This window comes from Prunus avium, chromosome 7 (genome assembly GCF_965620075.1).
Source record: "Prunus avium chromosome 7, drPruAviu1.hap1.1, whole genome shotgun sequence".
NCBI classification, from domain to species: domain Eukaryota; kingdom Viridiplantae; phylum Streptophyta; class Magnoliopsida; order Rosales; family Rosaceae; genus Prunus; species Prunus avium.
The window spans coordinates 38,811,596-38,837,413 of record NC_142290.1 but is presented as its reverse complement, the minus strand read 5'-3'; the positions used below and the strand labels follow the sequence as shown (position 1 = coordinate 38,837,413).

Sequence of the window (25,818 nt, the reverse complement as noted above, 5' to 3'; positions counted from 1 at the left end):
GGTGGACACGGATTTGAATGCCAATGCCATGCATCATGATGCATCTGAAAATTAAGGAACCATTTGTCCCTAAGTCCAACGGCAGAAAACTGTCCATAAATTACGTTATTCAACAAGCAGAAGAACTAGCAATCAACCATTTGCCATCTGCTACGTAATTCTAAAGGCTCAAAGCTGTGTAATGAAAATACATTGTGCTACTGTTCTACGAACTAGTTGGTAAAACGAGCAATGCCACACTCCCGCATAAGTGCTTATACTGTTCTACAGACTCACAAGGAACACACAGTGGACGTTGTGCCTCTCGCTTTTAACCCTGACCAACTTTAACTTTGAGATTTGTCAGTCTCATTTCAATCCACAGGAACCTCAACCTCCATCTTCAAATCAGAGTTGCAAAGAGTCTGTAAACAATGAGGAATAAACTGTTACATTGTTTACTTATTTTCAGCTAATATACATGCTTTCTACAAAATTTATTGCTTAAATAGGAATTTAATGCAAGTATAATCATTTCATAGACAGATGAAGAAAATTCCCTTCAGATGTGAATTGGAAATGACAAATCAGCTGATGCATACTTCAAATAATGTTTCCAAAAGTATTTACTAGTCTGATTAGAAAAGAAAACGGTAAAAATAGAAAACTAAGTTGCTTTACACTCTTTGGTACTTCCAAGACCATAACACATAGGAATATCAACAAAAGTTAAAAAAATGTTTACAGAAAAGCAAACCAGAGGGGAAACAAAAACATCTCAACTTCTTGGGATATAAACCTTCAAGTCATTCTAGCATGACACTAAGTTTTATCGCATTTATGCTAGACCCAACAATAGTGTGACTTCAATGAGGATAACTTAATAACTTCAGAAAAAATTTAGAGGGACCTCCATCCCCAGCAACCCAGCCCTTCTCATACATAGAGATATCTCTCTGTGTGTGAATAACCTAAGACCGTTGCAAAGGTAAATGCAGCTATAACTTCTATTCTTAATGAAAATCTGACAGATTAATGCCATACCCATACCCTTGAACTCCATGCATGGCAATGAAATGAGAAATCAAAGTTCTCTTTCCTTTATTCAATCCATGATTCCATGAACATTGTAAAAATTGCTTCCAAAAGCAACCCAAGTTATACTAATCAGAGCACATCTCATTGTCTTCTATGGCATGATTAGAAAGGGCAGCATCAAACAGAGTTATACTAGTCAAGCGATTCAAAATTCATAACGCAATCATTAAGATGAAACAAGCTAAGCGGAGTAATGAAACTCATACAAGTGAGGTCATGCAAGACAATGACCGGACTAGTTATATATCTACAATAACGCGCATTAATTACTAGACAGAACTTATAATGTTGTGGTACCTTCATAAAGTCAGATATGCTTAACAAAGAATCCTTTGTATAGCCTGATTCCTCAAGGACATGGGTTAACACTTGCTGCAGAAAGATGTAAACGCATAAACACTATATCAAACACATAAATCGGCACCTTCTCAGACTTTGTAATGAAAAGTTTCAGAGCAGTATAAATGTATTAATCTTGTATGAAGAAAGATGAAAGTCATGTTTTCAACAGTTACTTCTTATTTTTTCTTGTATTAAGAAAACCAATATGTTGTATTTGGAAACTAGGTCTCAAAGAAGATACTTTCATGAAGGTAGTCAGTCTTCTGATTTCTGATTATAATAATTTTCCCCTACTTTGCCCAAGAACCGAGTGACATCATCTCTGAAATGAAACCTGAATCCTAGATGGAAAACCAGACTACTTTTGATGGATAACTTTAAAACAAAGCCCAAATCCTAGATGCATAAACTCAAGTGCCTCAAGCCTCGTTACCAAGCCCAAATCAGAGCATAAGAGAAATAAAATATGGAGGCAAATTTGTGATAGAAACCAACCTCCCTCTGTTGCTCAGATATGAACTGCCCCGTCAAATCCCGTAAAACATCCAACATATCACTGAATGCGACTTTCCCATTGCAGTCTGAATCATATACCTTAAAAATAACTGCAAAACAGATAGACACCCCAAACTGCAACTCAGAAATAGAGAACAAAGCAAGCAAGCAAGCAAAGCTCATAGTAGCCACATACTTCTGAAGTGACACATTAATAAAGAAATATTACACTCAATTTTTTGCTGCAAGGTTGCACGAGAACTGAATGCTGACAAGAAAGCTACGAATTCCTTAAAGTTCAATCCATACAACATCTTCAGCAATCTCTGAAAGATTTACAGCACTTCATAGTTAGTCATATAAAAGATTTGCATCGTTCGCCAATACATGATCACATGGTGTGCTCTATCAAAATAAAGCATCAATCTTTGAAATCTACTGCCCAAGTTTTCAGCCAATGATCTACGTCACATTATAAAAAGATTTAACCTTTAATCCTTCATGTGTTTGTACCTGAGAAAGAGGATTGACGGCGAATTCAGGTACGGACAAGAACTCATCGGCGGAGATGAAACCTCCGCCACTGCGATCGAGCTGACAGAACCTCTGATACAGAGAAACTATCTCCTGCTGCGAAACTTCAAATCAAATCAAATTAAATTAAATCCGACAGCTCAGAAATACTAAGCTCCTTGATCCACAAGGGGGAACTAAGAAATTGGCGAATGGATTAGCAACTTACATGTGTGGTTACAGTGGTCCTGGACTTCTTCGATGTCGTACTGAGTGAGCATCGAGGATGTGTTGCCCATGGTAGAGAGGAAGAGGCGATTGGGTGCGGTGAAGTCTACTGAAAGCAGAGTGGAAAGCCCTAACGAGCAGCTGCTGAACTGACAAGACAAGCGCTTGTTAAGCCGCTGCCACCTTTGAAGGTACAACAGCCAGCCGGGCCGGTCACAGGTTGACCGGTGATGGAGTTAATGTGGTTTATTGGTTTTCTCTGCCTTGTTTGGATGCAAGTTTAGACTTAATCCAGCCGAAAACAACAGGCACCGATTGATATTTTCACTGTCTACCTAAACACCAAGTAAATCATACCCACAACAGAGAGAGATGGGAGATTTGCTTAAAAGCAATTAATTAAAGAGAAACCGGTGTTTTAGATTAGGGAAGGTAAGCCGGCTCCTATAATAAATAAGATATTAGGGATCCTATAATAAATATTTGCAGTATGACTGTGAATATTTAATTATATATTCTTTATTAGCATAGATAAATTCTATACTATTTAATTTCTATAAACAAATTCAAAAAATAATAACTGGTCCAATTGAATTTAATTTTGATTATTAAATTACTTTGATGCCTTATTGAGTATTTTAGATATTTTTATGAGATTTTTGGGTTAGATTTGTTTTAAGAAATTGATGGCAGTTTTATAATTTACAAGAAGTTAAAAGCCTATTTATTATATTGTAAATGAGTTTTTGGTGTGTTTTTAAAGTCCATTTCATGTAGAATTTTTTATAATTTGAGCCCCTATATTTGGTATAATAGTGAATTTCCCAAAAATATACCCTTTTGTGTTTTCTCTAGCGTCTGAGATAACAACTGCCTGCTGCCTCTACCAGACTCAAAAACCAGAGAAGAATCAACCTGACCGGTGGAGGGATAAGTCTGAGTCAGCAGCCAAACACAGGAAAGTCGTCAGACGTAGGAGAACCTGATTCGAGTGCAGCCAGGGACAGCGAAAGAAAGAGGCTGAAGTTGATTTCTGACCGTAGACTTTGGCCAGCAAAACAAAGCCACCGCTTCGAGGTAGGAGAATCTTAACTCATTACTAGCAAACAATAAAATGATTAATATTTCTCAAAATCGATCCTTTCGTCTCTCTCTTTCTATGTTCATAGTGGATACAAAATACCCAGATTATTTTTTAATGGTTCAAGTTTTTTTTTCTTTCAATTCAATAAAAAATAGAACTTTGGTGGCAGAGCCACCATGGGGTCACTGGGGTCAAGCGACCCCTTGGCAGCCATGAAAGTGGCTGTGTAGGTCCTGGTGTGCTGCTGGTGTGACCCCTTGGACTTGCCCACCAGCTGTTCGACGGGAAGCTCCAAAGAGCTTCCCCATGTTTCAGCAGCAGAGTGAAACATATGCGAAAGAGTGAGAAAACGAGAGACAAATGCGGCAGAGTGCAACATATGCAAAAGAGTTGCCCACCACATGTTCGACGGGAAGCTCCAAAAAGCTTCCCCATGTTTCAGAAGAGAGCAACTATGCGTAAGAGTGAGAAAAAGTTGTACAAAAACAACAATTGAAACACATGCGGCTTTGTGTTATTGTGTTCGCCTGAATTCACTACTACCACAATCCTTGTTTCTTTGGATTTCTATAGTGGTTTGAATTTGATTTTGTTTCATGAATTTTCTTCAATCCTTTACTTTCTCTTGATTGGTGTTTGACTCTCACTCGAAGTTTGACATGTCCACACTCCACACTGCAGATTTAAGTTTGTATCTGTTGTGCACTGGGCAACTCTAGACTCTAGAGTAATGTTTGATTTTGTATGCTTGCTGATTGCTCTTGAGGTCTGTATCATCCTGAAAATACCAAGTTGAAGCAATAATTTGTGTCTGTAATCTATGGAAATGATTCAGTTCCCAACAAATTTACCTTTCACAATGTACATGCTTCGGTTCCTTCATCCCTTCCTTATGTAAGAGGTTGTATATGTTTGTTTAATTATGAGAAATTAAGGAAAAGTATAAGGGATGGAATTAATTAATACTATCCTTTCTTTTTTCATCTTAAAAAAATATCGGAAAAGTTAGTAGGATACAATTGCATACAATTGCAAGTGAAGTAAATCAAATAGTTATCTTCTTGTTAAATTATGTGATTAATTTTGTGGTGCATAACATCAACATGTCATATTTAGTTCTGTTTAACAGGATTTCCTTGGCAGTGTATTGAAGAGAGATTTCCTGAGTCCTCCTGCCCCTATTCAGTTCAGAGTTGAAGAATGGTGTGTACATGATTCTCTTTATCCCTTTCATTTCGTTACATTGTTGGTACATAAGATAATTGATAAATTAATCCTGAAGTGAGTTAAGGGGATAGGGACTTTGTTTATCTATTTAATTGCTAATAAATCATTATACTGTAAGGAGATTGTGCTTAGAGAAAACTTGGGGGATCGTTTTGATCGTCTAATTGAAATTCAATTGGTGATCAAAGTTACATGATATATAATAGAGTAGGAATGTATTGAAATACAAAGTTAAAACAATTACAACGTGTGAACAACCTTCAAATATGGCTTTCATGTCTGACTTTATAGCAGATCCACGTCTTCCCCTATTGGAGGAAGCAAATGCTGCCAACTTGTGGAACATGATACAATGTGTCTTCGTTTAAGTAATTTCACAAGTAAAGCAATGTTAGTCTTGCGTTTGGACTAAAATTGCTGTTGATTTTGGCCATTACTTTGGTTTGATTTTAGAGAAAGTTGTATGGAATATAAGACTAAAGGAAAAGATTAGTGGTTTCAATGTTTCGTTGATTATTAGTGAAAAAAACTGTATGCTGATTTGTTTGTCTCTTTTTTTTTTCCAGGCCATGTATATCCGTGTTAAGCGTAGTAAGACAACTTACTTTATCCAGTGTGAACCAACTGAGACAAGTTTAGATATTAAGCAAAAGTTGCATGATCTTATTGATCAACCGGTAAGTGATCAGCGCTTGATCCTAGTCAGTACTGGGGAAGTACTGGAGGATTCAAAGTCATTGGCAGATCAGAAGGTATGAAACAAAAAGTACAGTTCACCTCTCTCTCTCTCTCTCTCTCTCTCTCTCTCTCTCTCTCACTCACTTGAACTTAGAGATTCACTACTACAGCCAATTTTCATCACATTGACGTTCTAAAATTTTATGTTCATTGAGCTCCAAAAGTGGATGATGTCTTCAATGATATGTTCATGTCTTTTCAGGTTGAGAATGACGCCGTTGTGGCACTGACCTTGAGAAAAGGTTGAATCTCTTATCCTTTTGGTTTTTTGGTCCCTCTAGTTTTATGCATCTTACCTGTATTATTCTCACTGCTGGCTCATCTAAGTTAGTCTTTGAAAACAAGGATTAGAAGGTTGGATTATCTAATATAAAAGAAAAGTATAACTTTACCTAGTTTCATGGGCAGAAGGCATCTTACCATGAGTTGAGTTATGTGACATCAAAGATTGAGGAGTTGCCTACTTTGATGGGAAAAAGTTTAGGGGGGTGCTCTTTCTTAAGAGTCGGGTTGTGGTCTGAAGTATTTCAGACACTGTTTGAGGATCATTTTGATTGAGTCATGTTTTTGTTAAGTTCTGATGAAGTTGGCTTTTCCTAATTAATTAAGCTTTCATACAATCATTATCGTATGAGAACGGCAATTGATGATGTGTGAAAATGACAAGGGAGTAGGCAAGGCAGTCTTTTCTCTTTTTTCTTTGCTATAGTTTGATTAATTTGTATACGATTTTTGTATAGTTCTATCATTGCTTGAGCTTGGATTTATTCATAAGACACAGTTACAACGTCTTTAGACGACTTGTTACTGATTTGTATTATCCGCCCTACTAGTTTTTATGCTTGAAAGTTTGATGGGAGCGACTGCTCTACTTCTATATTAGGTAGACCAGATTGTGTCTTGACTTTTATCTTATGTTTGCTTGGGAGCAGCCTAATAAAACTTTTCTCTATTGCCTCCAGATGACAATGAGTTTGAAGAGATCAACATTGTACGGGCAGACGACTTCTATCAACCTCGTGATGCAGATGCAGGCAATTGGTGAAGTCGGAAATCTTGCTCCGGAAAAAGCTCACGAGCTGCAATGCAAGCCTGCAACCTATCAATGGCCGCCATAGTCCATCTGCTTATATTGTTTCCTGCTCGTGCTGGGATTTGTGGGACAATAATTTTCAAAAATGAGTTCTGTTAAAAGTCTGTAGATGAAACATTTCATCCATGAAATTGACAGCATGAAGTAGTATTTATATGAAATAACAAAAGAAGATTTGCAATGATACAAGAAAAAATTGATCCCGCTCATTGGAAATAAGATAAATAGAGAAAAGTTGTTAGTCCTACTTTAAATGAACAATTAAGAAAAAATCTGACTTTTTCTTTGGGGGTAAACAGAAAAATTATGACTTTAAATGATGGAGAATAAATCAATTAAAATTAAAATTTGATAGTCAAAAGTTCCTAGACCAATGAAAAAGCAGAATACAAAATTCTATTTATAGTGTATAGCCGCTCTTTTCACAAAAACACGCACCAGGCGATAGGTGGATCCTTTTATTTTTATTTTTATAAATAGTATAGCCGCGCGGCTGTGTTGTCTTATCACTTCTCACGTGTGGGTCGTACTGTACGTGTGGCATGTGGGACAAACGCCATGTCGTATTAATTCCTTATCCCAAACCAAAGCTCATTAGTCAGAAGCGCGAGACTCTCCGGTCTCCACAGAGCTCTGTGTAAACTGAAGCCATGTCCCTCCTTCCCTCTAACTCCAAGCTTGGCTCTGTCCACCTCCATGTCCAGTGTCTCCACCCTCCAAACCATATCCCTATGCGTGCACTCCCTTATCATCGTCGCCAAACACTCCGAGTCCTCAGCGCCAAGAGGACCGGCAAACAGAGGTACCCATCAGAGAAGAAGGAGCTCAAATTGAAGCACCAGGAAATCGTAGGGGACGTGAAGAACAAGTTCGCGGGTATTTGGAGGCTTTCCAAGCTCGGAGTTCCCGTCCACAAGGACCCTGGAAAGGACTTTCTCGGCGTCTCCGAGGGCCTGCTTGAACAGATTGCCAAAGTGCTCGAGTTTCCGGTAAAAGCATTTGGGGCAGCACTTTTGTCTATGTGAAGAAGCATTTGTGCAAGTTGCTACATTTTTTTTACATTCATCATATCTTGTTGCCACTCTTTCATTTCAGGTTGCTTCAATGCTGCCGACAGAGGCGTTCACGGTGGTTCGGAAATCTTTTGATGCAAGGAAGGTATGATATGTTGCGTGTCATGGAAATTTTTTTGATTGATGTTAGGAAGTTAAAGTCTTGCAGAAATGGCCATTTGCATCCTATCTGTCTGTGAAATTGTTTTAAATGGTAAAAGCAAAGTTGGTCTAGTTTCAATTTGGTTACCCATCAATCAAGTAATTCGCTTTTCTCTTCCTCTTATTATTTCTTATGTAGAGGCTGAAAGAACCCAAATTCGTGTACGTTGTGGAAATGGATGTCAACAAACTTCTGAGTCTAGAGCCTCGGGCTTGGGATTTCATTTCTGAGTTGCAGCCTAAAGTTGGGCTGGTAGAACACATGCCTGAAGCAAATAAATCTGGAGATTTGATCAGTATCATACTTGGCTTTAAAAATGTACATCAAGGTACAGTTTCAAGAGAAAGTGCGCACAACATGAACAATGGGTCCCAAGGATTATACACGCATCCGACGGCTAGAAAACCAAAAATTGCAGTGGTGGGTAGTGGACCATCAGGGTTGTTTGCCTCCCTTGTTCTTGCAGAATTTGGTGCAGATGTCACGTTAATAGAAAGAGGTCAGCCCGTTGAACAAAGGGGCCGCGACATTGGTGCTCTGGTTGTCCGCCGAATGTTGCAAACGGAAAGCAATTTTTGCTTTGGGGAGGTTATACTTATAACTTGATTCACCTTGTGCTCTTACTTATCTTTGTTTTCCTGCCTCGATAAAAACATGTGCCTTTATGTTACACACACAGACACGCATATACACATGGTTACCATTGAGTCATTTATCGAGGACTTATTCATGGCAGGGTGGTGCAGGTACATGGAGTGATGGAAAGCTGGTGACTAGGATTGGAAGAAACAGTGGCAGTGTTTTGGCGGTCAGAACCATTCTCTATCCTTTTGATTGTCTTGTTTCTACAAAAAAAAAAAATTCCTTTTGATTGTCTTCCCTTTATGTAATTTGGACGGTGAAATATAGAGCTGTCAAGGCATGGATAATAGACAATGTAGCCTTTTCTCTCTCTCTCTCTCTCTCTCTCTCTCTCGCTCTCTCTCTCTCAGGTGACTAGTATCACTAAGCCATTACCCATCCTTTATGTGGGTTGATTCAGATTTATTTACTTCTCAGGTTATGGAAACTTTAGTTCACTTCGGAGCTCCTGAGGGAATCTTGGTTGATGGAAAGCCTCATTTGGGGACAGATAGATTGATTCCATTACTTCGCAATTTTCGGCAACATCTACAAAATCTGGGTGTTAGTGACACTTTTTTTTCTAGCTGAATCAAATGCATATTATTAGATTTATGTTGCTTACGGCTTACATTTCTTATACTTTTAATAATTGTTTTTTGGCATGCTCAGGTTACCATCAAATTTGGGATGAGGGTAGATGATCTCCTTGTAGATAACGGACAAGTTGTGGGTGTCAAAGTTTCGGATTCGGTTGACAGACAGTCTAATACCCAGAAATGGGGATATGATGCTGTTGTTCTAGCTGTTGGGCATTCTGCACGTGATATCTATCAAACTCTTCTATCTCATAACATAGACTTGGTCCCAAAAGATTTTGCTGTGAGTTCCTTTTCTCCCCCTTTCATATAGATTTTTATTTATTTTTGGTCAAAACCCCTTTCATAGAGATTATTCAAAGAAACTTTGTTGTTTATCTATTTATGAATCTATTGGATGCGTGAATCCTCCAAATCAACTGGCCACTGTAACCTAAATTATATCCAATACTTTGTCTTCCAGAAGTTTCTGGCACTACTATTGTGTCCAAAGATCACATGAGATCAGAGTGTAGGATTAAGGAAGTCGATGACATAATTATATCCATTAAATATAGCCGAACATGAGGGAAAGGTCATTTATACCGATACTGACATAGTGTAGTTGGAGGAGTAAATGCAACAAAGGAAAGCTTTTTTGCCCTCTCGATATGGTGTTCCTGCCAGAAGAATGAGATGTCATCTTTCCATATTTGTTCTTGGAATTATGTACAGCATCCTTTTGGTGGCTAATTTGGCATGTTTTAGTGTGAAGTCACTTTCCTTGGTATTAAGTGTAGTGCTTGGTTCAAAATATTTTGTTAGCTTGATAAAAACTTAAATTGGCTGAACAGGTTGGCTTGCGGATTGAGCATCCTCAAGAAGTAATAAACAGCTTACAGGTTGGTTGCATTGTCAGCTTCATTTGAAATTTTTGGATGTATTGTTATTAAGTGAAGCAAATTCTTTTTCCCTTTGTAACTATTTATTGATTTTTCCTTTTACAACAAATATGCAGTATTCTGGACTGGCAACTGAGGTCCGGAGAGGACGTGGTAAAGTACCAGTGGCAGATTACAAGGTTGCCAAATATGCAAGTGGAAAGGATGGGGATGAACCTTTACAGGCAACAAGTCGTAGTTGCTATTCCTTCTGTATGTGTCCCGGTGGTCAGGTATGTTTTTCTGTTTTTGAATTTCTGGTGGTCAGAACCATATTTGCATTGCAAATGTCTGGTGAAGAATGATCATATATATTACTCTAGGAGTCACTAAGATGGTATTTGCAGGTTGTTCTCACTGGTACAAAGCCATCTGAAATCTGTATCAATGGCATGTCATTTTCTAGACGTGCGTCAAAGTGGGCAAATGCTGCACTTGTTGTAACCGTCTCAATGAAAGATTTTGATGCATTGAATCTCCATGGACCTCTTGCAGGGGTTGAGTTTCAGGTAACTTTTCCCTTACCCTCCGTTTGGATGAAGGAATTGAAAATTACATAGAATTCTAAAATGACGGAATTTAGATTTCCATTATTCCAATTTCTGGCAATTGAAAATTTCAGTGTTTGGATTTATGTATGTCGAATTTTGTAAACGACAGAATTTTGTAAATGGCACTATGAAAATTGTGAAATGACGCCTATTTTGGTGGAAATTAAACTCAGGAATTTGATGCCCCAATTTCCACGACTTTTTCCACATGTCATTTAGTAAATTCCGTGCTTAAGTTTCCAAACAAGGGAATTGTCAATTTCTCCTCTTAAATTCCCGACTTTTAGTTAAATTGCAAGTTATTTTCCCTCATCCAAACGGACCATTAGTATTTCTGATGTTCTTTTGTCTGCAGTTTTGTATTCCTTTATTTACCTACCAGCTGTTATGACTAATTTTTTTTTCATCTCTATGATATGAAACAAACTCTTCTGAGTGCTGTGCTAATGTCATAGAACATGCAGAAAGGGGTCTTTCGGCCTGGTTGGACATTCATAATTTCAGATGAAATGCATTATAACATGTTCTAATGTTGTAATTTTTTCAGAGGGAATTTGAGCAAAGAGCAGCTAGAATGGGAGGGGGAAATTTTGTGGTGCCTGTGCAGACAGTTACGGATTTTTTGCACAATAAGTTGTCAGGTAGGATTGCTATGCCATTTCTTATTAGTTTTGCATCAATTGTTCAGCAAGCTAAGCTTGGCTCTTTGGTTTTTTTTTTTCCAGGGACATCTGTGCCACCTTCAAGTTATCGACTAGGAGTGAAGGCAGCAAATCTCCACGAGATATTCCCCATTCATATAACAGAGACTTTGCAACATTCAATCTCAGCGTTTGACAAAGAGGTTTTACTTTACTTCTCTTGTAATTGTTAACTACCTTCAATACTTGTGATGAATGCACAAATGATTACTGATATTATACTTGGCTTGTTGCGGACTTTGGAGCCTTCAGTTACCAGGTTTTATCTCCAAAGAGGCCCTTCTTCATGGAGTGGAGGTAATCCCAGTTAATTATATTTGATTTTCCCTTTTAGTTTCTTTTTATGTCAACAGGATGTAACATAATAAATAGTCTGTACCACCACCAAAGAATTATAGTTATTGATGTCAGTATCTTAATCAATTACAAAATCATTAAATCTGCTTCCAGACTAGGACTAGCTCTCCCATCCAGATTCCCCGTGGAATTGACACTTATGAGAGCACATCGTTGAAAGGTCTTTACCCTGTTGGTGAAGGAGCGGGTTATGCTGGAGGGATTGTAAGTGCAGCTGTGGATGGCATGTGTGCTGGTTTTGCAGTGGCAAAGAATTTTGGTCTGTGTAATGATGGCATAGAGTCAATTTTGGGCAAGGCGCGGACTGCTGGATATTTGGAGTACTAGAAACATATTTGGTGTTTCTTAAAGTTGGTTCCAAGTGCCCTGCAAAAGAGGCTCAATCATCTGCATCGAAGAGCTGAGGTAGATATTAACATTGGTTTCGCATTAACTCAGACTTCTATAGAAACTTGAGCTTGTATGTGCTTACATCTTTAGAAACAAGCCATGAAGGAATTAGTACGTTATTGATGATTAATATTAATATTTCCTCCTGTTCTTATGCGTATGCAGCAGCTTGATAAGATTCCTTGTTCCATCAAAGATTCAAATTCTGTACTGTAGTAGAGCAAGCTGGTTGATGCATTTGGAAGAACAGTGATGGAAAAAATGTAATTTTGCTGCCCGCCAGAGACCGGTTTGTGTATGATGATGGGTTACTATCTTTTGCATCTGATATAAAGCTGAAGTGGGATTTAAGAGTTGTCACAGAAAAGCAGCTAAGAGGAGGTTGATTGCTAACATGACATGAACGTAGTTCTCTAGCCCTGTGTAAGGTGGTATAAGAACATTTCAAGCAACATTAACTTGTTTGTACTTCCAGTGTGAGCTTGATTTCATAAATCTAACTCTTCGATTTGTTCGCTCGCCAAGAAAAGAAAAAAAACTCTCCGATTTGTAATAGGTGGTTCAAATGAATGAAAGAGAGATTTCAGTTTGGTGTATCTATGTCAAATAAAAGAAATCAACCAGTCTGAATTGACTCCGTCATGCATAGAGCCTGGAGGACATTATAACATGGAACATGTTGGAGGAGAGGAGAAAATTATGAATTTTATTAATATGAGTTGAACTTGAGAGGCATTGCATTGTGTTCGCTCCCGTATCAAGTACTGTTGCTGCCAAGGCATCCAATGTGAACCAGAAAGAAACCAAACAAAACTAGAATCGGTGAATATATAATAAAATGAGAAACGACAAAATCATCCATCTGAATTATTTATATTCCAAAATAATAAACCTTTACTCGCATATTATAAAATAAATACTACTACTCTAATCACATGGGAACACAAATATATTCAATTAGCAGACTTTTCTTTTTCTTTTTCTTTTTCTTAGACGCATAGCAACACTACACTAGGGGGAGGACATGAAAAAGGGCATGGAAATGGAATATATCATATGTTATGCATCATCATCATCATCATCATCATGGGTTTGATTCTCCTCCTTGATTTTATATTATTATAATTCCACCACACCACACAACACCACATGATCATGATCATGATGAGAGTGAGCAACCATCATTTGGTTTGGTCTTTGTAAATTGTATTCATTAATTCATCAAAAATGGCATTATATATATACATATCCATTAATTTGTTCTCATAATCGATGCATAATTAATGCTGTTTCCCTTCAAAGCAATTGTTTCTGAAAATCAACCAATAATCATAACGAAACAAAACAAGATCATTTCTTTCTGATTTTCATGCTCGATAATAATAGGAATAGGATTGCCTTGCTTGTGCAGCTGCATGCATGTTAAGAAATTATTGCTTTGGACGTATCCTCCTCAAAACATTGTCTCTGTTTCTGACCGGTTGTTCTCATTTGGAGGTGGAAAAGATGAGAACAATTAATATTCATTAATTCAGAAAATAAAAAAGAAACTAATTAAAGCAAAATGAGCCAAGAAGAAGACAGTCGACAATAAGGAGGAAAATTGGTAGACCCAAAAAGACATGGGACAAATGTTGATGGTTTTTAACTTTTTAGCAGACATGGTGTTGCATAGCATATGATGTGTCCAAATCATCACACGTCCCAGGCTCCCAGCTATCACAAGAAAATTCTGTGTGCTTTTGCTTCAGACTTCATAATTGTCAAGTTTATTGTTTTTGTTTTTTCATAGATACGTCATACATTATGCTTTGCAGATCAAATGGTTAGTCGTACTCTTACTGTTGAAGATTAATTAAACACAAAGCCATTTGTGAGTGTCACAGTGTGGCTTCAGTATTCAATCAAGGGTGGTAAATTTTCTTTTGATTTTTTAATGGCCTTAAATGCAGGCCAGTATATATATATATATATGTGCTGGAGATGATGAGCTTCCACTGCTTGAAATGATTTAAGTGGTTCTTCTGAGCTGTAAATGGAGGTCCCAGCTTTCGGCTAAAAGCAGCAGATATATATATACATATACTGGTTTGTGTTTACCTTAGACTTATTAGTTAAAACAATATCATAATTTAATGATCTTGCGGCTGTCAATGTCATGGTCCCTGCTTGCTTGTAGACTTGGGTTTCTTTAGAAGCAAAAAGCAAATTAAGAAGAAACACAAAAAGCAAATTAAGAAGAAAATGAAGGACAAGCAGAAGTTGCTTTTACCTTTAATACAAATTTTCTGAACTGGAGGGAAAATAAAGATAAGGGTAGTTGTTGTAACTTGTAATCATCATCATCATCATCACTCTTTTTCTTTTTCCTTTTCCTTTTCCTTTTTTCTTTTTCTTGATGCTTGATGCATCTGCTGCACTACAGAAAGAGATGATTATCTTTCTATTTTAGGTTTGGTGTCAATTCTTCTATTTTTAAAAGTGAAATTAAGATCGAAACCTTTTCTTCTTCTTGATTTCTGGCATGGAAGGTTATCCTTGATTTTGACTCTTAGAAGCTCTAATGTCCTAGTCGTCTTGTTGCCAGTTTGCCTTTTGGTAGGTTACAAAGATAAACCCAAGTATTAATCCATACAAATTAGCAGAGGAGAGAATATAACAATAATATTCTTGTGCTCTTGGTCTATACATATAAATGATGGTGACACAGAAGACGGCCGTCCCAAGTCTTATTTACGTAGTGATTTGTTCTGGACGGTCAGCTCAACTGCTACGGTCTCGCACAACCTTGTACATTTCCAAATTAGATGGGACGGCATGCTTTCTTTTTTCTTTTTCTTTTTTTCCAAATTATATTTATTGAGGAGCAAATTAGGCCATGAATTTTTACAAATATCATTAGTGTTTAATATACAAGATAGCAACACTTTTTCTAGTTGTTGGTTTACTACCGCATGTAGCAGACTTGCAGTTGAGTGCTTATTATATTTCGATTGCTTAATTTAGAGATGAAACATCTTAATCTACCTTCAACCATCCTCTCCGCAAATTCAGAAATACCTATAGATTAAAGGTCTGAATGAATAGACTAAGCTCTGGTTCCAAAAGGAGTTACCTTAAATCAAGCTATATATCAATATCTACTTTATATAATTAATTCCACAAGGCTTCCTTCCATTTCATTTTTCCATATCTAATAATTAATCTTTCCTTCACATAAGTCCTTGACCATTTCTAGCTATATAGAAATGTGGGACTCATAGTGTTACGTAGGTAACTAACGGGGAGATCTGACAGAAACCCTAACGGTGGAACCACATTGTAACAAATTTAAAAGGTCGGTGTGAGTAATTGTAAACATTGAGAAGATAGGGACTAACATGTCTTAAGAGTAACTACATGATATTAAACTGTCATTAACCATATAAATAATGTCTGCATATTTGCCCTTGGCATAACTCGCTCATAAGTTTCTGGAGACAAGGTTATCTCATTGGTGCATTGAGGCCTTGGAATAACTAGGTAGTGCTCTCTATGTTATCTCCCAAAAGAAAATTAGCAGCGGTTGGTTTTCCTTTTGCTATCGTTGTTTTAGTTTTTTATTTTAGTTTAGTTTGTTCAATAAAGTTCAGAAACTCTACGAGTTTTATGTGTTTTTCTCTCTCTTAATATTCTAGAAACTTAGTTGAGTTTGCTTGGTGTTCTTAGTCTCTCTAGAAGAGTCATGCCCTGATTAGCAGTTAGTTTTGTCCTTAATGTCATTAGACTAGATTCAAGGAAATTATGGTGGTTGAGAGGGGTTATAGAAAAGTTATTTTCAAGAGTGATTCTCTCCAGATCGTTTTAGCTTTTCTGCTGGCTCAGGTCACTAGAGAAGTTTTACCCATGTCTACCATATTGTTATTGGGATGACTCCCCTTACAGTATGTGTCATTTGTACTGTTATTCCTATTGATCTAATAAAATTATATTGCCTATTTATATAATATAAAAAAAAAAAAAACATTAGTTGGTGTTGGTGAGACAGATTAGGAGTTGCTAACTTGCTATTAAAAATTTGCTTTTTTATTTTCATTCAAATTAATGGTTAATTTGCTTACCTAGCCATGCTACGTGGCAGAAGTGTTGATATAAAACTACTTAGGGTACAAATTTATTTCTTATTATAAGAGCATCGATGAAAGGAAAAACTAATCAGTTACAGCATCACAATCTTGACCCGGACCTCTATCAAGTGTTCTATTAATTAATTAATACAGTTGGGGCCAATACATATTCTTTTGTTGGAATTTAAAAATAAAAATAAAATATCCAAAAGGAGTAATACACACATTTATCTCTCAAAATTTTGATTAAAAAACCATTTACATAAGAAGAAAAGAACTCGTCTGCAATTCTTTGATTTGCGCCATGTGGTCCTGAGTCATGCATGATTACGTGGGACTGCACGCAGCAGATAGGTCCCCATATAATATAATAAGTGCTTAAACTTAACCACAAGCCTTATCAAAGTAGGTGGCGCGAAATCAACGACCTCTCACAGTCCCTCCCTCCAAACTATAACCGTCTCTTCGCAATTTATTTTTTTCAAAAATTCCAAAACCCATTTTTTAAATACAAAAAAAGAAATAATATTATTAATTATTTCCTCAAATACAGACCTATCTTTTCTCCCTCTCCTTCTCGGTATTTGCTTCAAACTCTGACCTCCCGCCGGAAAACTTTGAATCTCAATCACCGTCCGGCTAATTCCTCAGTTTCCGGCGACGCATCTCAGCCACTACCGCGGCCTTTCGATTCGAATTCTCAAAGAGATCAACAAAATTTGGTGAGTTTCCGATTTTTCTTGGGAGTGCCAATTTAGGGTTTTGATAATTGGAGGAAGTTTTGCAATTTCTTTTAATCTGAAAATTTTACGTTTTTTTTCTTCTCGTTTTCAGTTTTATGAAACTTAATGCCAAATTTTTTATTGTTTGAATAAACGAAACAGAAAATAAAAAAAGAAAAGGGGAATATTTGCTTGTTTGATAACTCTATGATTCATTTTATTGAGGGTTCTATGAGATTCATTGAACTCTCTCTCTTTTCTCCATGTTCAGAAAGACTGAAACTTTGGTGTTGCGAGAGAGAGATTGCATGAGCAGTGAAACACTGAACGTGTCTTCCATATCAGGGACACGACTCTGTCGACTACAGACTTATGTCATGGATCCCTCGTTGCTTTCCATTTTCTCTTCCAATTTTAAATTTTTAAAAAACATTTCTGCATTTTATCGATTTTTTAGTTTCTATAAATCTTGAAAGAATTCCCATATTTTTATCGAGTTCCTACATAACGATGTGTTTGCATTACCTATTTTCTTTTAATGCTTGTTTGCTTCTAAATTTGCTTCTAAATGTTGTCTTGTATTTTGATATTTTACACAAAAAATTCATGGGGATGGACAATGATCCTTCTTCCACGTGGACCTCCATGTCTTTTTTCGTTTCCCAAAGAACAATAGCACCTGCAAGTTCAACCTTCGAATAATTGAAGATTTAAATATTGTGCATACAAACAAAATCCACAGAAGTAAAGGATTTTAGTATTATTTTTGCAAATTTATGCGTGGGACAGTGAGAGTAAGAAATGAAAAACCCATAAAACATTTTAGTAAAGTAAGTAAATGCGTGGCAGTTGATCTCAGGATAACTATGTGTGTTTTAGATTTTTTTCCTTTTTTTTTGTTGGAAAAAGTTGGAGAGCGAGAGAAAGCTTGGCTTGGTTTTTTGCAAGTTTTGTGATCACTTTCATTGAATTCCCTTTCATGAAAAAGAGTTGTGAGAGAAGAAAGCAAACTGTGCATAGTGGGGTTTTGTGAGAGTTGAGTTGACCCATTTCCAGCCCAACCGACCATGGCACTCCCGTGAGAGGGACCAGAGGAAAATTAAAAGGACACTTCATCCAGCACACACATCCTTCCTTTCTCTTATCCTACACCCTCATCCCCACTGTCTACTCTCCCAATCTTTCCAATATTTTCTTAGGGGATCACTACCCTACCCTACCAGGCTACCTTGCATTCAGTTTGTGGGTAATTCAAAACCAACCTCTAACCATAACCGTTTATGCACGCTGTGACACTTCCCGCAGTTCTCTGTGACCCCATTTGCACCAGATGTTGTTTACCCCCTTCCTAATTTCATTGCCATGGCCTGATCTGCTTGGATTGGGGCCTCTTTCCATGAAAACACAATACCCTTTTGAGATTGTTTGTTGTAATTCTCAAATTCATTCTCAGTTAGATCTGAGTCTCTGTAAAGATGTATGCTTTTCAATGTTCTTTTTCTTTTTTATGGGTTTATTCTATGCTTTTCTTAGCCATCTCTCAGCTGCCTCTTACTTTTGGTTGTGCGTTTGTGGCAGATTTATTGCAGAGAAAGGTATCTTCTTTTCAAGCAACAGGTTGTATTCCATTGATTATTGAATGTGGGATTAAATGAAAGCCTAGGCTGTCAAGTATGTAAATTTAGCTTAGATGAAAGAATCCATCAATGTGGTCTAATTTGGATAGTGTGGATGGATGCTCGTGAATCAGAGCCAGCAGCACTAAAGAAGCCAAGACCACCGTTGGTTCCGGCCGAAAAGAATAATGCAGTCACCACTCGCCGTCCTCGAACGAGGGAAATTAGTTCCAGGTATAAGTCACCCACTCCACCTCCCTCAACACCTTCTGGTACTCGGCGTTGCCCATCTCCAAACCTTACAAGAACATCGCATCCATCCGCACAATTGGTGCCCAAGAGATCCCAATCTGTGGATAGGAAACGTCCTTCCACACCCACTTCCCCGCCAAGTCCATCAACGCCGGTCCAGGATTCTTCTGTAGATGTGCAATTATCATCCAGAAGAACAGGGAATGGTCGGACGCCGGAGAGTTTATGGCCTTCCACTATGAGAAGTTTGAGCGTCTCCTTCCAGTCTGATACCATTTCAATTCCTGTCAGTAAGAAGGAAAAACCAGTTACTAGTGCTCTGTCCGACCGCACTCTGAGGTCATCTTCGAATGTGGCACATAGACAGGCCGAAACACCTGCTCCTCGAAAGCTTACACCAGAGAGAAAAAGGAGCCCTCTTACAGGGAAAAATGCTGCTGATCAATCGGAGAATTCTAAACCAGTCGATGGTTTGCATTCCCGATTGATAGATCAGCATCGATGGCCAAGTAGAATAGGTGGGAAAGTATCTTCCAATTCCTTGAATAGAAGTGTGGATCTTGGTGCTAAGATTGTCAGGCTTGCTACACCGGTTCCGGGAGTCGGGTTGTCTACGCTGAGGAGATTGCCCACGTCTGATGCTTTGGGTAATAAACATTTACAAAAATCTTCTAGTGATGCTGCCGCGTTATTATCACTTAATGAAAGTGGTAGAGCAGGACTTCGAGCAAATTTAGTTGATGATAATTCCCTGCATGTATCTGGACCTCACAAGCTTGTCTTTAGTAGCTTATCAGACAGGTTATCATTAACAACTCCTGCAGTCAGATCTCAATCTTTGCCTACTACTGCATCGCGACCATCCTCACCTAGTAAGAGCTCAATGTTTTCATCCTCTGTTACAAGAGGCCTTAGTCCATCTCGAACAAGACCATCTACTCCTCCTTCTAGAGGAGTTAGTCCATCTAAGACAAGGTCGTCCAATAGTTGTAGTCAATCAAGCAGTTCAACTTCTGTGCTTAGTTTCGTTGCGGATTTTAAGGGGAAAAAGGGTGCAATTTACATTGAAGATGCTCATCATCTGCGCTTACTTTACAATAGATATTTACAATGGCGATTTGCTAATGCCAGGGCTGAGGCTGTACTTTATATTCAGAAAGTAACTGCAGAGGTGGGCTTTTGTTCTCTTTAAAACTAGCAAACTTTTAGGCATATGTCTCTGCCCTACTAATTTCTTTAACTATATCCTGGTATTGTTTATCATGTCCTGTGTTACTAATTTCAGTTAAATAAGTACTGATGACTTGAGAGCGGGAATGGACATACATACCCACGCATTTGACCACATAGTGAGGTCTTTGCAGTTCTCAACTACTATGGTTTTTTTTACATGATGCAGTGGAGGAATATCTTATTAGTTGCTCATGAGTGATAGTTAAGGTTACAAACTGAAAAATAATTATTGCATTATAGTATATTGCCCACTTTGTACAGAATACTGAATGGTTTATATATTATATTCGATTTGTTGCATGGTCGAGGTTGTGCATACTGCATTCCCAGTGAAGAATATATCTTCTATTTTTTCACAGTACATGTCAAATTACATCGGAAATTTAATTGATGGTGCAGAGAACACTATTGAATGTATGGAACACTACGCTGAGCTTGTGGGATTCAGTAATCAGGAAAAGAATCATTCTCCAGCAGTTGAACCTTGAGCTTAAGCTGAACTCAGTATTGAATGATCAAGTAATGCCTCTTTTGCACAACAGTGATATCATTTTATCGGCAATATTTTTATTGATTGCATTGATCCATTAAGGATTTCTCCAAGTCGACTAAGAATTAATGTGGCCTTCAGATTATTCTGCAACAGGAAGACGTGATGCATTATAAGATTTTTTTCCATGTGAACGTTTGAAATTGTTTGAAATTGTTTGAAATAGCTCTTAAGTGGCCTTGTTATCAGGGAATAAATATTTTAAGCATCCATCTGTCTAATAGAAGAGGAGTTGATGATGAAGGAAGCCAAAATAATTATCATGTTGTGTTTGTAATCGTGTTCAGTCAGAAACTGATTGAAGCCAAGCACAATTGTGCTAAGAGTGACGTTTGTTGGAAATAATAAATCATGTTGGGCATATCTTAGTTCACAAACTTTCCTGTTAACTTGTGGTCTCCCATATTACATCTCTATTATTTCTGAACTCATACCTTTACTGTCCGTGATATCAATTCTTATATAATACTGTTTCAATGTCCTTGCATGAACAATGATTGTTCAGATGGCCTACCTTGACGACTGGGCTGTACTTGAAAGCGATCATATTGCTGCTTTCTCAGGGGCTATGGAAGATTTGGAGGCAAGCACACTCCGTCTTCCAGTGACTGGAGGAGCAAGGGTATGTTGGTTTGTAAAAGATCATTAAATCTGATTTATGAAAGAGAGATTTTTGCATCACTATAAGTTTATGCTTTTACAGGCAGATATTGATTCTCTGAAGGTAGCTATCTGCTCAGCTGTTGATGTGATGCGGGCAATGGCATCCTCCATATGCTCTTTGCTCTCAAGGGTGAGATTCATGTTTCTATTGTTTTATGCCGATCATGTTGTCATAGCTTTCATCCCCCTACTGTTTCCTGCACTGTTCATGACATATAGAAAATGATCAATGATGTAGAGGTTGCATATCTTGTGCAAGCAAAGTTTGTGTTTTGAGGATGCTATCTTTTGAAAGGATGTACCTAATTTTGCAGAACTTTATATTTATATGATGTAGGTGGAGGGCGTGAACAGTTTGGTTTCGGAACTTGCTGTTGTAGCAGCACAGGAGAAAGTCATGCTTGACGAGTGTGAAGCACTTTTGGCTTCAGCAGCAGCTATGCAGGTAAGACAATGAGACCATGAGTTATAATGAACAAAATGTAATCAGGAAAAGTGCAAATCGATGAAATCTGATTTCTTTTCAAGTTATTTTTTTTCTTTGAAGTGTTTTATTGTTTTAGTTTTTGATTACTGTTGGGTCAAAGCAGGTAGAGGAATACAGCCTCAGAACCCATCTCATACAAATGAAACAAGACTTGGGAAGCGTGAGCGGCCAATTTTGGCAATCAAGACAGCTTCTTGATCCTGACTAGTTTCTAAGGCAATAATAATATCATAAGTCAGCTTTGTCAATTCTGAAGGGTTAAAATACCTGGGCAGAGAGAGATAAATGTCTCTCCTCGGTTCTCTCTGTGAATGTAAATTGATTTTTTAGCCTTGGAATGTCATCTTGTTCCATTCCAATTTTTTCCTACTTTTCTGAGCAAAGAGCCCTTGGCTCCGTGCTTCCCCACTGTAATTTTTTTTGTATTACGCAGATGAAAAGAAAATGCAAAGGAAGCAAAGGATTTGAATTCCATGTAGAAGCAAAAGTTTCACAGGAAATGAAATAGGAAAATACTCGTAACCAATGTTGCATCTATGTTGTCTTGGATTTGAGTTTTGCATATTTTGGATGGAGGGGTACTTCTTAACAAACCATGTCTTGTGTTGTCGATACTTTCTCTAGTTGCAGTTGAGAAAGACGAAGAAGATGAAAAATAAAGCCACCTCCAAACACAACCTCAATTTCTACGCTCTCACTTCACGTGTTGTTTCCCTACAATGATTTGTTAAGAAGGAGAGAGGGATTCCCGCCATTTTTCGGAAGAACCAAACCAAACAGTTAAATATAACTGCGACGAGTGCCACCTAAATGAAAAAACATCAGACTCTCCGAAAAGCAAAGCACAAAACACAAGACATATGATTTGCAGAAACATAAGCGGCTGCTATGCGCAACGTGATCGGAACTTCTTCCTTAGCCTCCTCAGCAAGGCTACCTCTCTCTCTCACCTCACCCAGACCCACGCCCAAATCATCCTCAACGGCTACCAAAACGACCTCGCCACCGTCACCAAGCTCACTCACAAGTTCTCCGACCTCAAGGCCATACGCCACTCACGTGACCTCTTCCTCTCCATCCCAAAACCAGACCTTTTCCTCTTCAACGTCCTCATCAGAGGCTTCGCCAGCAATGCCTCACCTTTATCTTCGCTTTCTTTGTATACCCATTTGAGGAAAAACACTAGTCTCAACCCTGACAAGTTCACTTACGCATTTGCTATATCAGCCGCTTCGGGTTTTAAGGACGAAAAATATGGTCTTTTGTTGCACGCGCATTCGATTATTGATGGGTTAGGATCAAATTTATATGTTGGATCCATTATTGTTGACTTTTACTTCAAGTTTTCTCGGGTTGAGTTAGCACAGAAGGTGTTTGATGGAATGCCGGAAAAGGACACGGTTTTGTGGAATACGATGATATCTGGGTTGGTGAGGAATTGTTACTATGCCGATTCAATGCGGATTTTTAGAGATATGGTGGTGGGTGGGACAGCTTTTGATTCGACGACATTGGCAACCGAGCTGCCTGCACTGGCCGAGTTGCAGGAGTTGAAAGCAGGGATGGGGATTCATTGTTTGGCTCTGAAGGTCGGCTTTCATTCAGATGTTCATGTGCTTACTGGGTTGGTTTCGTTGTATTCAAAGTGCAGGGAGCTAGAGACGGCAAGGTTATTATTTGGGCATATTACTCAACCGGATTTGATATGTTATAATGCCATGATTGCTGGATATACTTGCAACAATGAGACCGTATCATCAGTTAGTCTTTTCAGGGAATTGCTTGCTTCTGGGGAGAAAGTCAACTCAAGCACAATTGTGGGGTTGATTCCTGTGTCTTCTCCTTTTGGTCATCTGCAACTCACTGGTTCTCTTCAAACTTTCTGTGTGAAATCTGGGATTGTTTCGCATCCTTCAGTCTCTACTGCCTTTGTTACCGTTTATTGTAGACTGAATGAAATTGAATTAGCATGGCAGCTTTTTGATGAGTCTCCAGAGAAAACTTTGGCATCTTGGAATGCCATGATCTCAGGTTATACCCAAAATGGGCTGACAGAGGCTGCAATATCTCTTTTCAGAGAAATGATGTCTGAATTTAGTCCAAACCCTGTTACAGTTACAAGTATTCTTTCTGCCTGTGCTCAGCTTGGAGCTGTAAGTCTTGGGAAATGGGTCCATGGTTTGATTAAGAGCAAAAATCTAGAGTCTAACATCTATGTATTGACTGCTCTAGTTGACATGTATGCAAAGTGTGGGAGCATTGTGGAAGCTCGGAAATTATTTGACTTGATGACAGAGAAAAATGTGGTTACTTGGAATGCCATGATATCTGCTTATGGTCTCCATGGTGACGGGCATGAAGCACTGAAGCTCTTTACTGAAATGTTGCATTCTGGGATTCAACCAAGTGGGGTTACTTTTCTCTCTGTTCTGTATGCTTGCAGCCATGCTGGCCTGGTGAGAGAAGGTGAAGAAATTTTTCATTATATGGTTCATAACCATGGCTTTGAGCCCTTAGCTGAGCATTATGCCTGCATGGTTGACATCCTTGGCAGAGCTGGAAAGTTAGAGAAGGCCTTGGAGTTTATAAAAGAAATGCCGGTTGAGCCAGGTCCTGCTGTTTGGGGTGCCTTGCTTGGTGCTTGCATGATTCACAAAGAAACAGAACTGGCTCGTGTGGCTTCTGAAAGGCTATTTGAATTGGATCCAGAAAATACAGGATATTATGTCTTGCTCTCTAATATATACTCAGCTGACAGGAACTTTCCAAAGGCTGCTTCAGTACGACAGGTAGTCAAGAACAGAAATTTGGCAAAGACTCCTGGATGCACTCTTGTTGAGATTGGTGAGACCCCACATGTGTTTACATGTGGTGATCGATCTCATCCTCGAGCAACAGAAATCTATAGGATGCTAGACAAACTAACAGGAAAAATGATGGAGGCTGGATTTCAAACTGAAACTGTCACTGTTTTGCATGATGTGGAGGAGGAAGAGAAGGAATTAATGGTGAAGGTTCATAGTGAGAAGTTGGCCATTGCTTTTGCCCTTATCGAAACTGCACCTGGGACAGAAATTAGAATCTTTAAGAATCTCCGGGTTTGTTTAGATTGCCATAATGCAACTAAATTTATATCCAAGATCACGGAAAGAGTTATTGTAGTTAGGGATGCTAATAGATTCCATCATTTCAAAGATGGTGCGTGTTCTTGTGGAGACTATTGGTGACACCACAATTTTCTACACGGTATGCAAGCACGGTATGCAGTTTTGTACGGGTTAACTAGTGATTTGCCCCCTGAACTTGTACCTAGCTTTCGATTAACTCCCTATCCTTTTTTTAAGAAAATTAAGGATATGAAATTTTTTGCTGGAATCAATGTCCTCCGTATCATCTATGAGCCCACAGCAGCTGCCATTGCCTATGGTCTTGCAAGTTGTGTGGTCAGCTTGAAACCACGTCTTGGCCAATATTTGCACAGTGAGAACCAGAACAATTAAGAGAGAGCGAGAGAGAGAGAGAGAGAGAGAGAGAGAGAATTTCAATTTTTTTATTATTTATTTTTAATATACAAAATGACCATTTTGCCCTCATATTTAACGGCTAATTGAATAAAATGTTGTGGATTTAAACGGAGGGGGAAAATTGGCAACAATTTTTTTTTTTCATATTCTTAATTTTCTATAAAAAAAAAAATATATATATATAGGAGATAAATTGAAAGTAATGTAAGTTCAGGGGCAAATCACCAGTTGACCCATTTTGTACTGTTTACGTGGAAACTAAAAGGCGGACGCCCGTTTAATACTATGGGATGGCATTCCATAACAACATTAATGTTATGTTTCCCAACTGCCTTGCAGGAAACACTAGTGTTTCAACACTCTTCTCCTAATATACACCCGGCAAGCTCTTGTAGCAAGTCCTTTTTGCAACCTGTATTCTGATTCATCTGGCTATCCAATTCAATACAAGTCTCAATGATTTTCAAGATATTACATTATTGATAAGCGGGATGTGAAGGTTCTGCAACGTAAG

At 38.1% G+C, this 25,818-nt stretch overlaps 5 protein-coding genes across 10 annotated transcripts; 4 read left to right on the top strand and 1 right to left on the bottom strand.

Annotated features, from left to right (window-relative positions):
• Nucleotides 1–12: 12 nt before the first annotated feature.
• Nucleotides 13–3,095, bottom strand: LOC110756946 (uncharacterized). Its single transcript, XM_021958446.2, has 6 exons — nucleotides 2,657–3,095; nucleotides 2,428–2,552; nucleotides 2,144–2,240; nucleotides 1,915–2,024; nucleotides 1,375–1,449; nucleotides 13–404 (listed from the first exon to the last, which is right to left on the bottom strand). The coding sequence occupies exons 1-6, from the start codon at nucleotides 2,724–2,726 to the stop codon at nucleotides 354–356; spliced, it is 528 nt and encodes a 175-aa protein (XP_021814138.1). The 5' UTR covers nucleotides 2,727–3,095; the 3' UTR covers nucleotides 13–353.
• A 399-nt stretch (nucleotides 3,096–3,494) lies between these two features.
• On the top strand, nucleotides 3,495–6,905 carry LOC110756888 (Ubiquitin-like superfamily protein). 3 transcript variants are annotated; one of them, XM_021958371.2, is made up of 5 exons: nucleotides 3,495–3,732; nucleotides 4,869–4,942; nucleotides 5,533–5,718; nucleotides 5,907–5,946; nucleotides 6,667–6,905. In XM_021958371.2, the coding sequence occupies exons 2-5, from the start codon at nucleotides 4,940–4,942 to the stop codon at nucleotides 6,747–6,749; spliced, it is 312 nt and encodes a 103-aa protein (XP_021814063.1). In that variant the 5' UTR covers nucleotides 3,495–3,732; nucleotides 4,869–4,939; the 3' UTR covers nucleotides 6,750–6,905. The 3 variants fall into 3 exon arrangements, with proteins under 3 accessions (XP_021814063.1, XP_021814064.1, XP_021814062.1); XM_021958372.2 differs by having other exon boundaries at nucleotides 4,856–4,942; XM_021958370.2 differs by having other exon boundaries at nucleotides 3,496–3,732; nucleotides 4,883–4,942.
• A 494-nt stretch (nucleotides 6,906–7,399) lies between these two features.
• On the top strand, nucleotides 7,400–12,747 carry PDE327 (FAD/NAD(P)-binding oxidoreductase family protein). 3 transcript variants are annotated; one of them, XM_021958368.2, is made up of 14 exons: nucleotides 7,400–7,786; nucleotides 7,893–7,955; nucleotides 8,151–8,600; nucleotides 8,749–8,820; nucleotides 9,072–9,197; nucleotides 9,306–9,515; nucleotides 10,066–10,113; nucleotides 10,230–10,385; nucleotides 10,500–10,661; nucleotides 11,251–11,344; nucleotides 11,429–11,547; nucleotides 11,657–11,701; nucleotides 11,855–12,166; nucleotides 12,320–12,747. In XM_021958368.2, the coding sequence occupies exons 1-13, from the start codon at nucleotides 7,448–7,450 to the stop codon at nucleotides 12,086–12,088; spliced, it is 2,118 nt and encodes a 705-aa protein (XP_021814060.1). In that variant the 5' UTR covers nucleotides 7,400–7,447; the 3' UTR covers nucleotides 12,089–12,166; nucleotides 12,320–12,747. The 3 variants fall into 3 exon arrangements, with proteins under 3 accessions (XP_021814060.1, XP_021814059.1, XP_021814061.1); XM_021958367.2 differs by having other exon boundaries at nucleotides 12,317–12,747; XM_021958369.2 differs by lacking the exon at nucleotides 12,320–12,747 and having other exon boundaries at nucleotides 11,641–11,701; nucleotides 11,855–11,993.
• Nucleotides 12,748–16,837: 4,090 nt separating this feature from the next.
• Nucleotides 16,838–22,252, top strand: LOC110756872 (QWRF motif protein). 2 transcript variants are annotated; one of them, XM_088256051.1, is made up of 7 exons: nucleotides 16,838–16,979; nucleotides 18,558–20,018; nucleotides 20,480–20,599; nucleotides 21,136–21,252; nucleotides 21,334–21,423; nucleotides 21,631–21,738; nucleotides 21,884–22,252. In XM_088256051.1, the coding sequence occupies exons 2-7, from the start codon at nucleotides 18,711–18,713 to the stop codon at nucleotides 21,986–21,988; spliced, it is 1,848 nt and encodes a 615-aa protein (XP_088112177.1). In that variant the 5' UTR covers nucleotides 16,838–16,979; nucleotides 18,558–18,710; the 3' UTR covers nucleotides 21,989–22,252. The 2 variants fall into 2 exon arrangements, with proteins under 2 accessions (XP_088112177.1, XP_021814039.1); XM_021958347.2 differs by lacking the exon at nucleotides 16,838–16,979 and adding an exon at nucleotides 17,932–18,456.
• Nucleotides 22,253–22,379: 127 nt separating this feature from the next.
• MEF29 (Pentatricopeptide repeat (PPR) superfamily protein) lies at nucleotides 22,380–25,795 on the top strand. The gene is made up of 2 exons (XM_021958346.2): nucleotides 22,380–25,026; nucleotides 25,644–25,795. Exon 1 carries the CDS (start codon nucleotides 22,641–22,643, stop codon nucleotides 25,005–25,007), a length of 2,367 nt encoding a protein of 788 aa, XP_021814038.1. The 5' UTR covers nucleotides 22,380–22,640; the 3' UTR covers nucleotides 25,008–25,026; nucleotides 25,644–25,795.
• Nucleotides 25,796–25,818: the final 23 nt, after the last annotated feature.

Excerpts from the sequence above, each read along its gene's own strand:
- PDE327 (XM_021958368.2), top strand. The coding sequence starts at position 7,448 with ATGTCCCTCCTTCCCTCTAACTCCAAGCTTGGCTCTGTCCACCTCCAT. Across the intron at positions 10,114-10,229 it reads AAGTAATAAACAGCTTACAG|TATTCTGGACTGGCAACTGA; the intron begins GTTGGTTGCATT and ends ACAAATATGCAG. Across the intron at positions 11,345-11,428 it reads TTTGCACAATAAGTTGTCAG|GGACATCTGTGCCACCTTCA; the intron begins GTAGGATTGCTA and ends TTTTTTTTCCAG.
- LOC110756946 (XM_021958446.2), bottom strand. The coding sequence starts at position 2,726 with ATGGGCAACACATCCTCGATGCTCACTCAGTACGACATCGAAGAAGTC. Across the intron at positions 2,553-2,656 it reads GGACCACTGTAACCACACAT|TTTCGCAGCAGGAGATAGTT; the intron begins GTAAGTTGCTAA and ends TTTGATTTGAAG. Across the intron at positions 2,241-2,427 it reads CCGTCAATCCTCTTTCTCAG|AGATTGCTGAAGATGTTGTA; the intron begins GTACAAACACAT and ends TAAATCTTTCAG.
- MEF29 (XM_021958346.2), top strand. The coding sequence starts at position 22,641 with ATGATTTGCAGAAACATAAGCGGCTGCTATGCGCAACGTGATCGGAAC.
- LOC110756888 (XM_021958371.2), top strand. Across the intron at positions 5,719-5,906 it reads AGTCATTGGCAGATCAGAAG|GTTGAGAATGACGCCGTTGT; the intron begins GTATGAAACAAA and ends ATGTCTTTTCAG. Across the intron at positions 5,947-6,666 it reads GGCACTGACCTTGAGAAAAG|ATGACAATGAGTTTGAAGAG; the intron begins GTTGAATCTCTT and ends TATTGCCTCCAG.
- LOC110756872 (XM_088256051.1), top strand. The coding sequence starts at position 18,711 with ATGGATGCTCGTGAATCAGAGCCAGCAGCACTAAAGAAGCCAAGACCA. Across the intron at positions 20,019-20,479 it reads TTCAGAAAGTAACTGCAGAG|AGAACACTATTGAATGTATG; the intron begins GTGGGCTTTTGT and ends TTGATGGTGCAG. Across the intron at positions 21,253-21,333 it reads CAGTGACTGGAGGAGCAAGG|GCAGATATTGATTCTCTGAA; the intron begins GTATGTTGGTTT and ends ATGCTTTTACAG.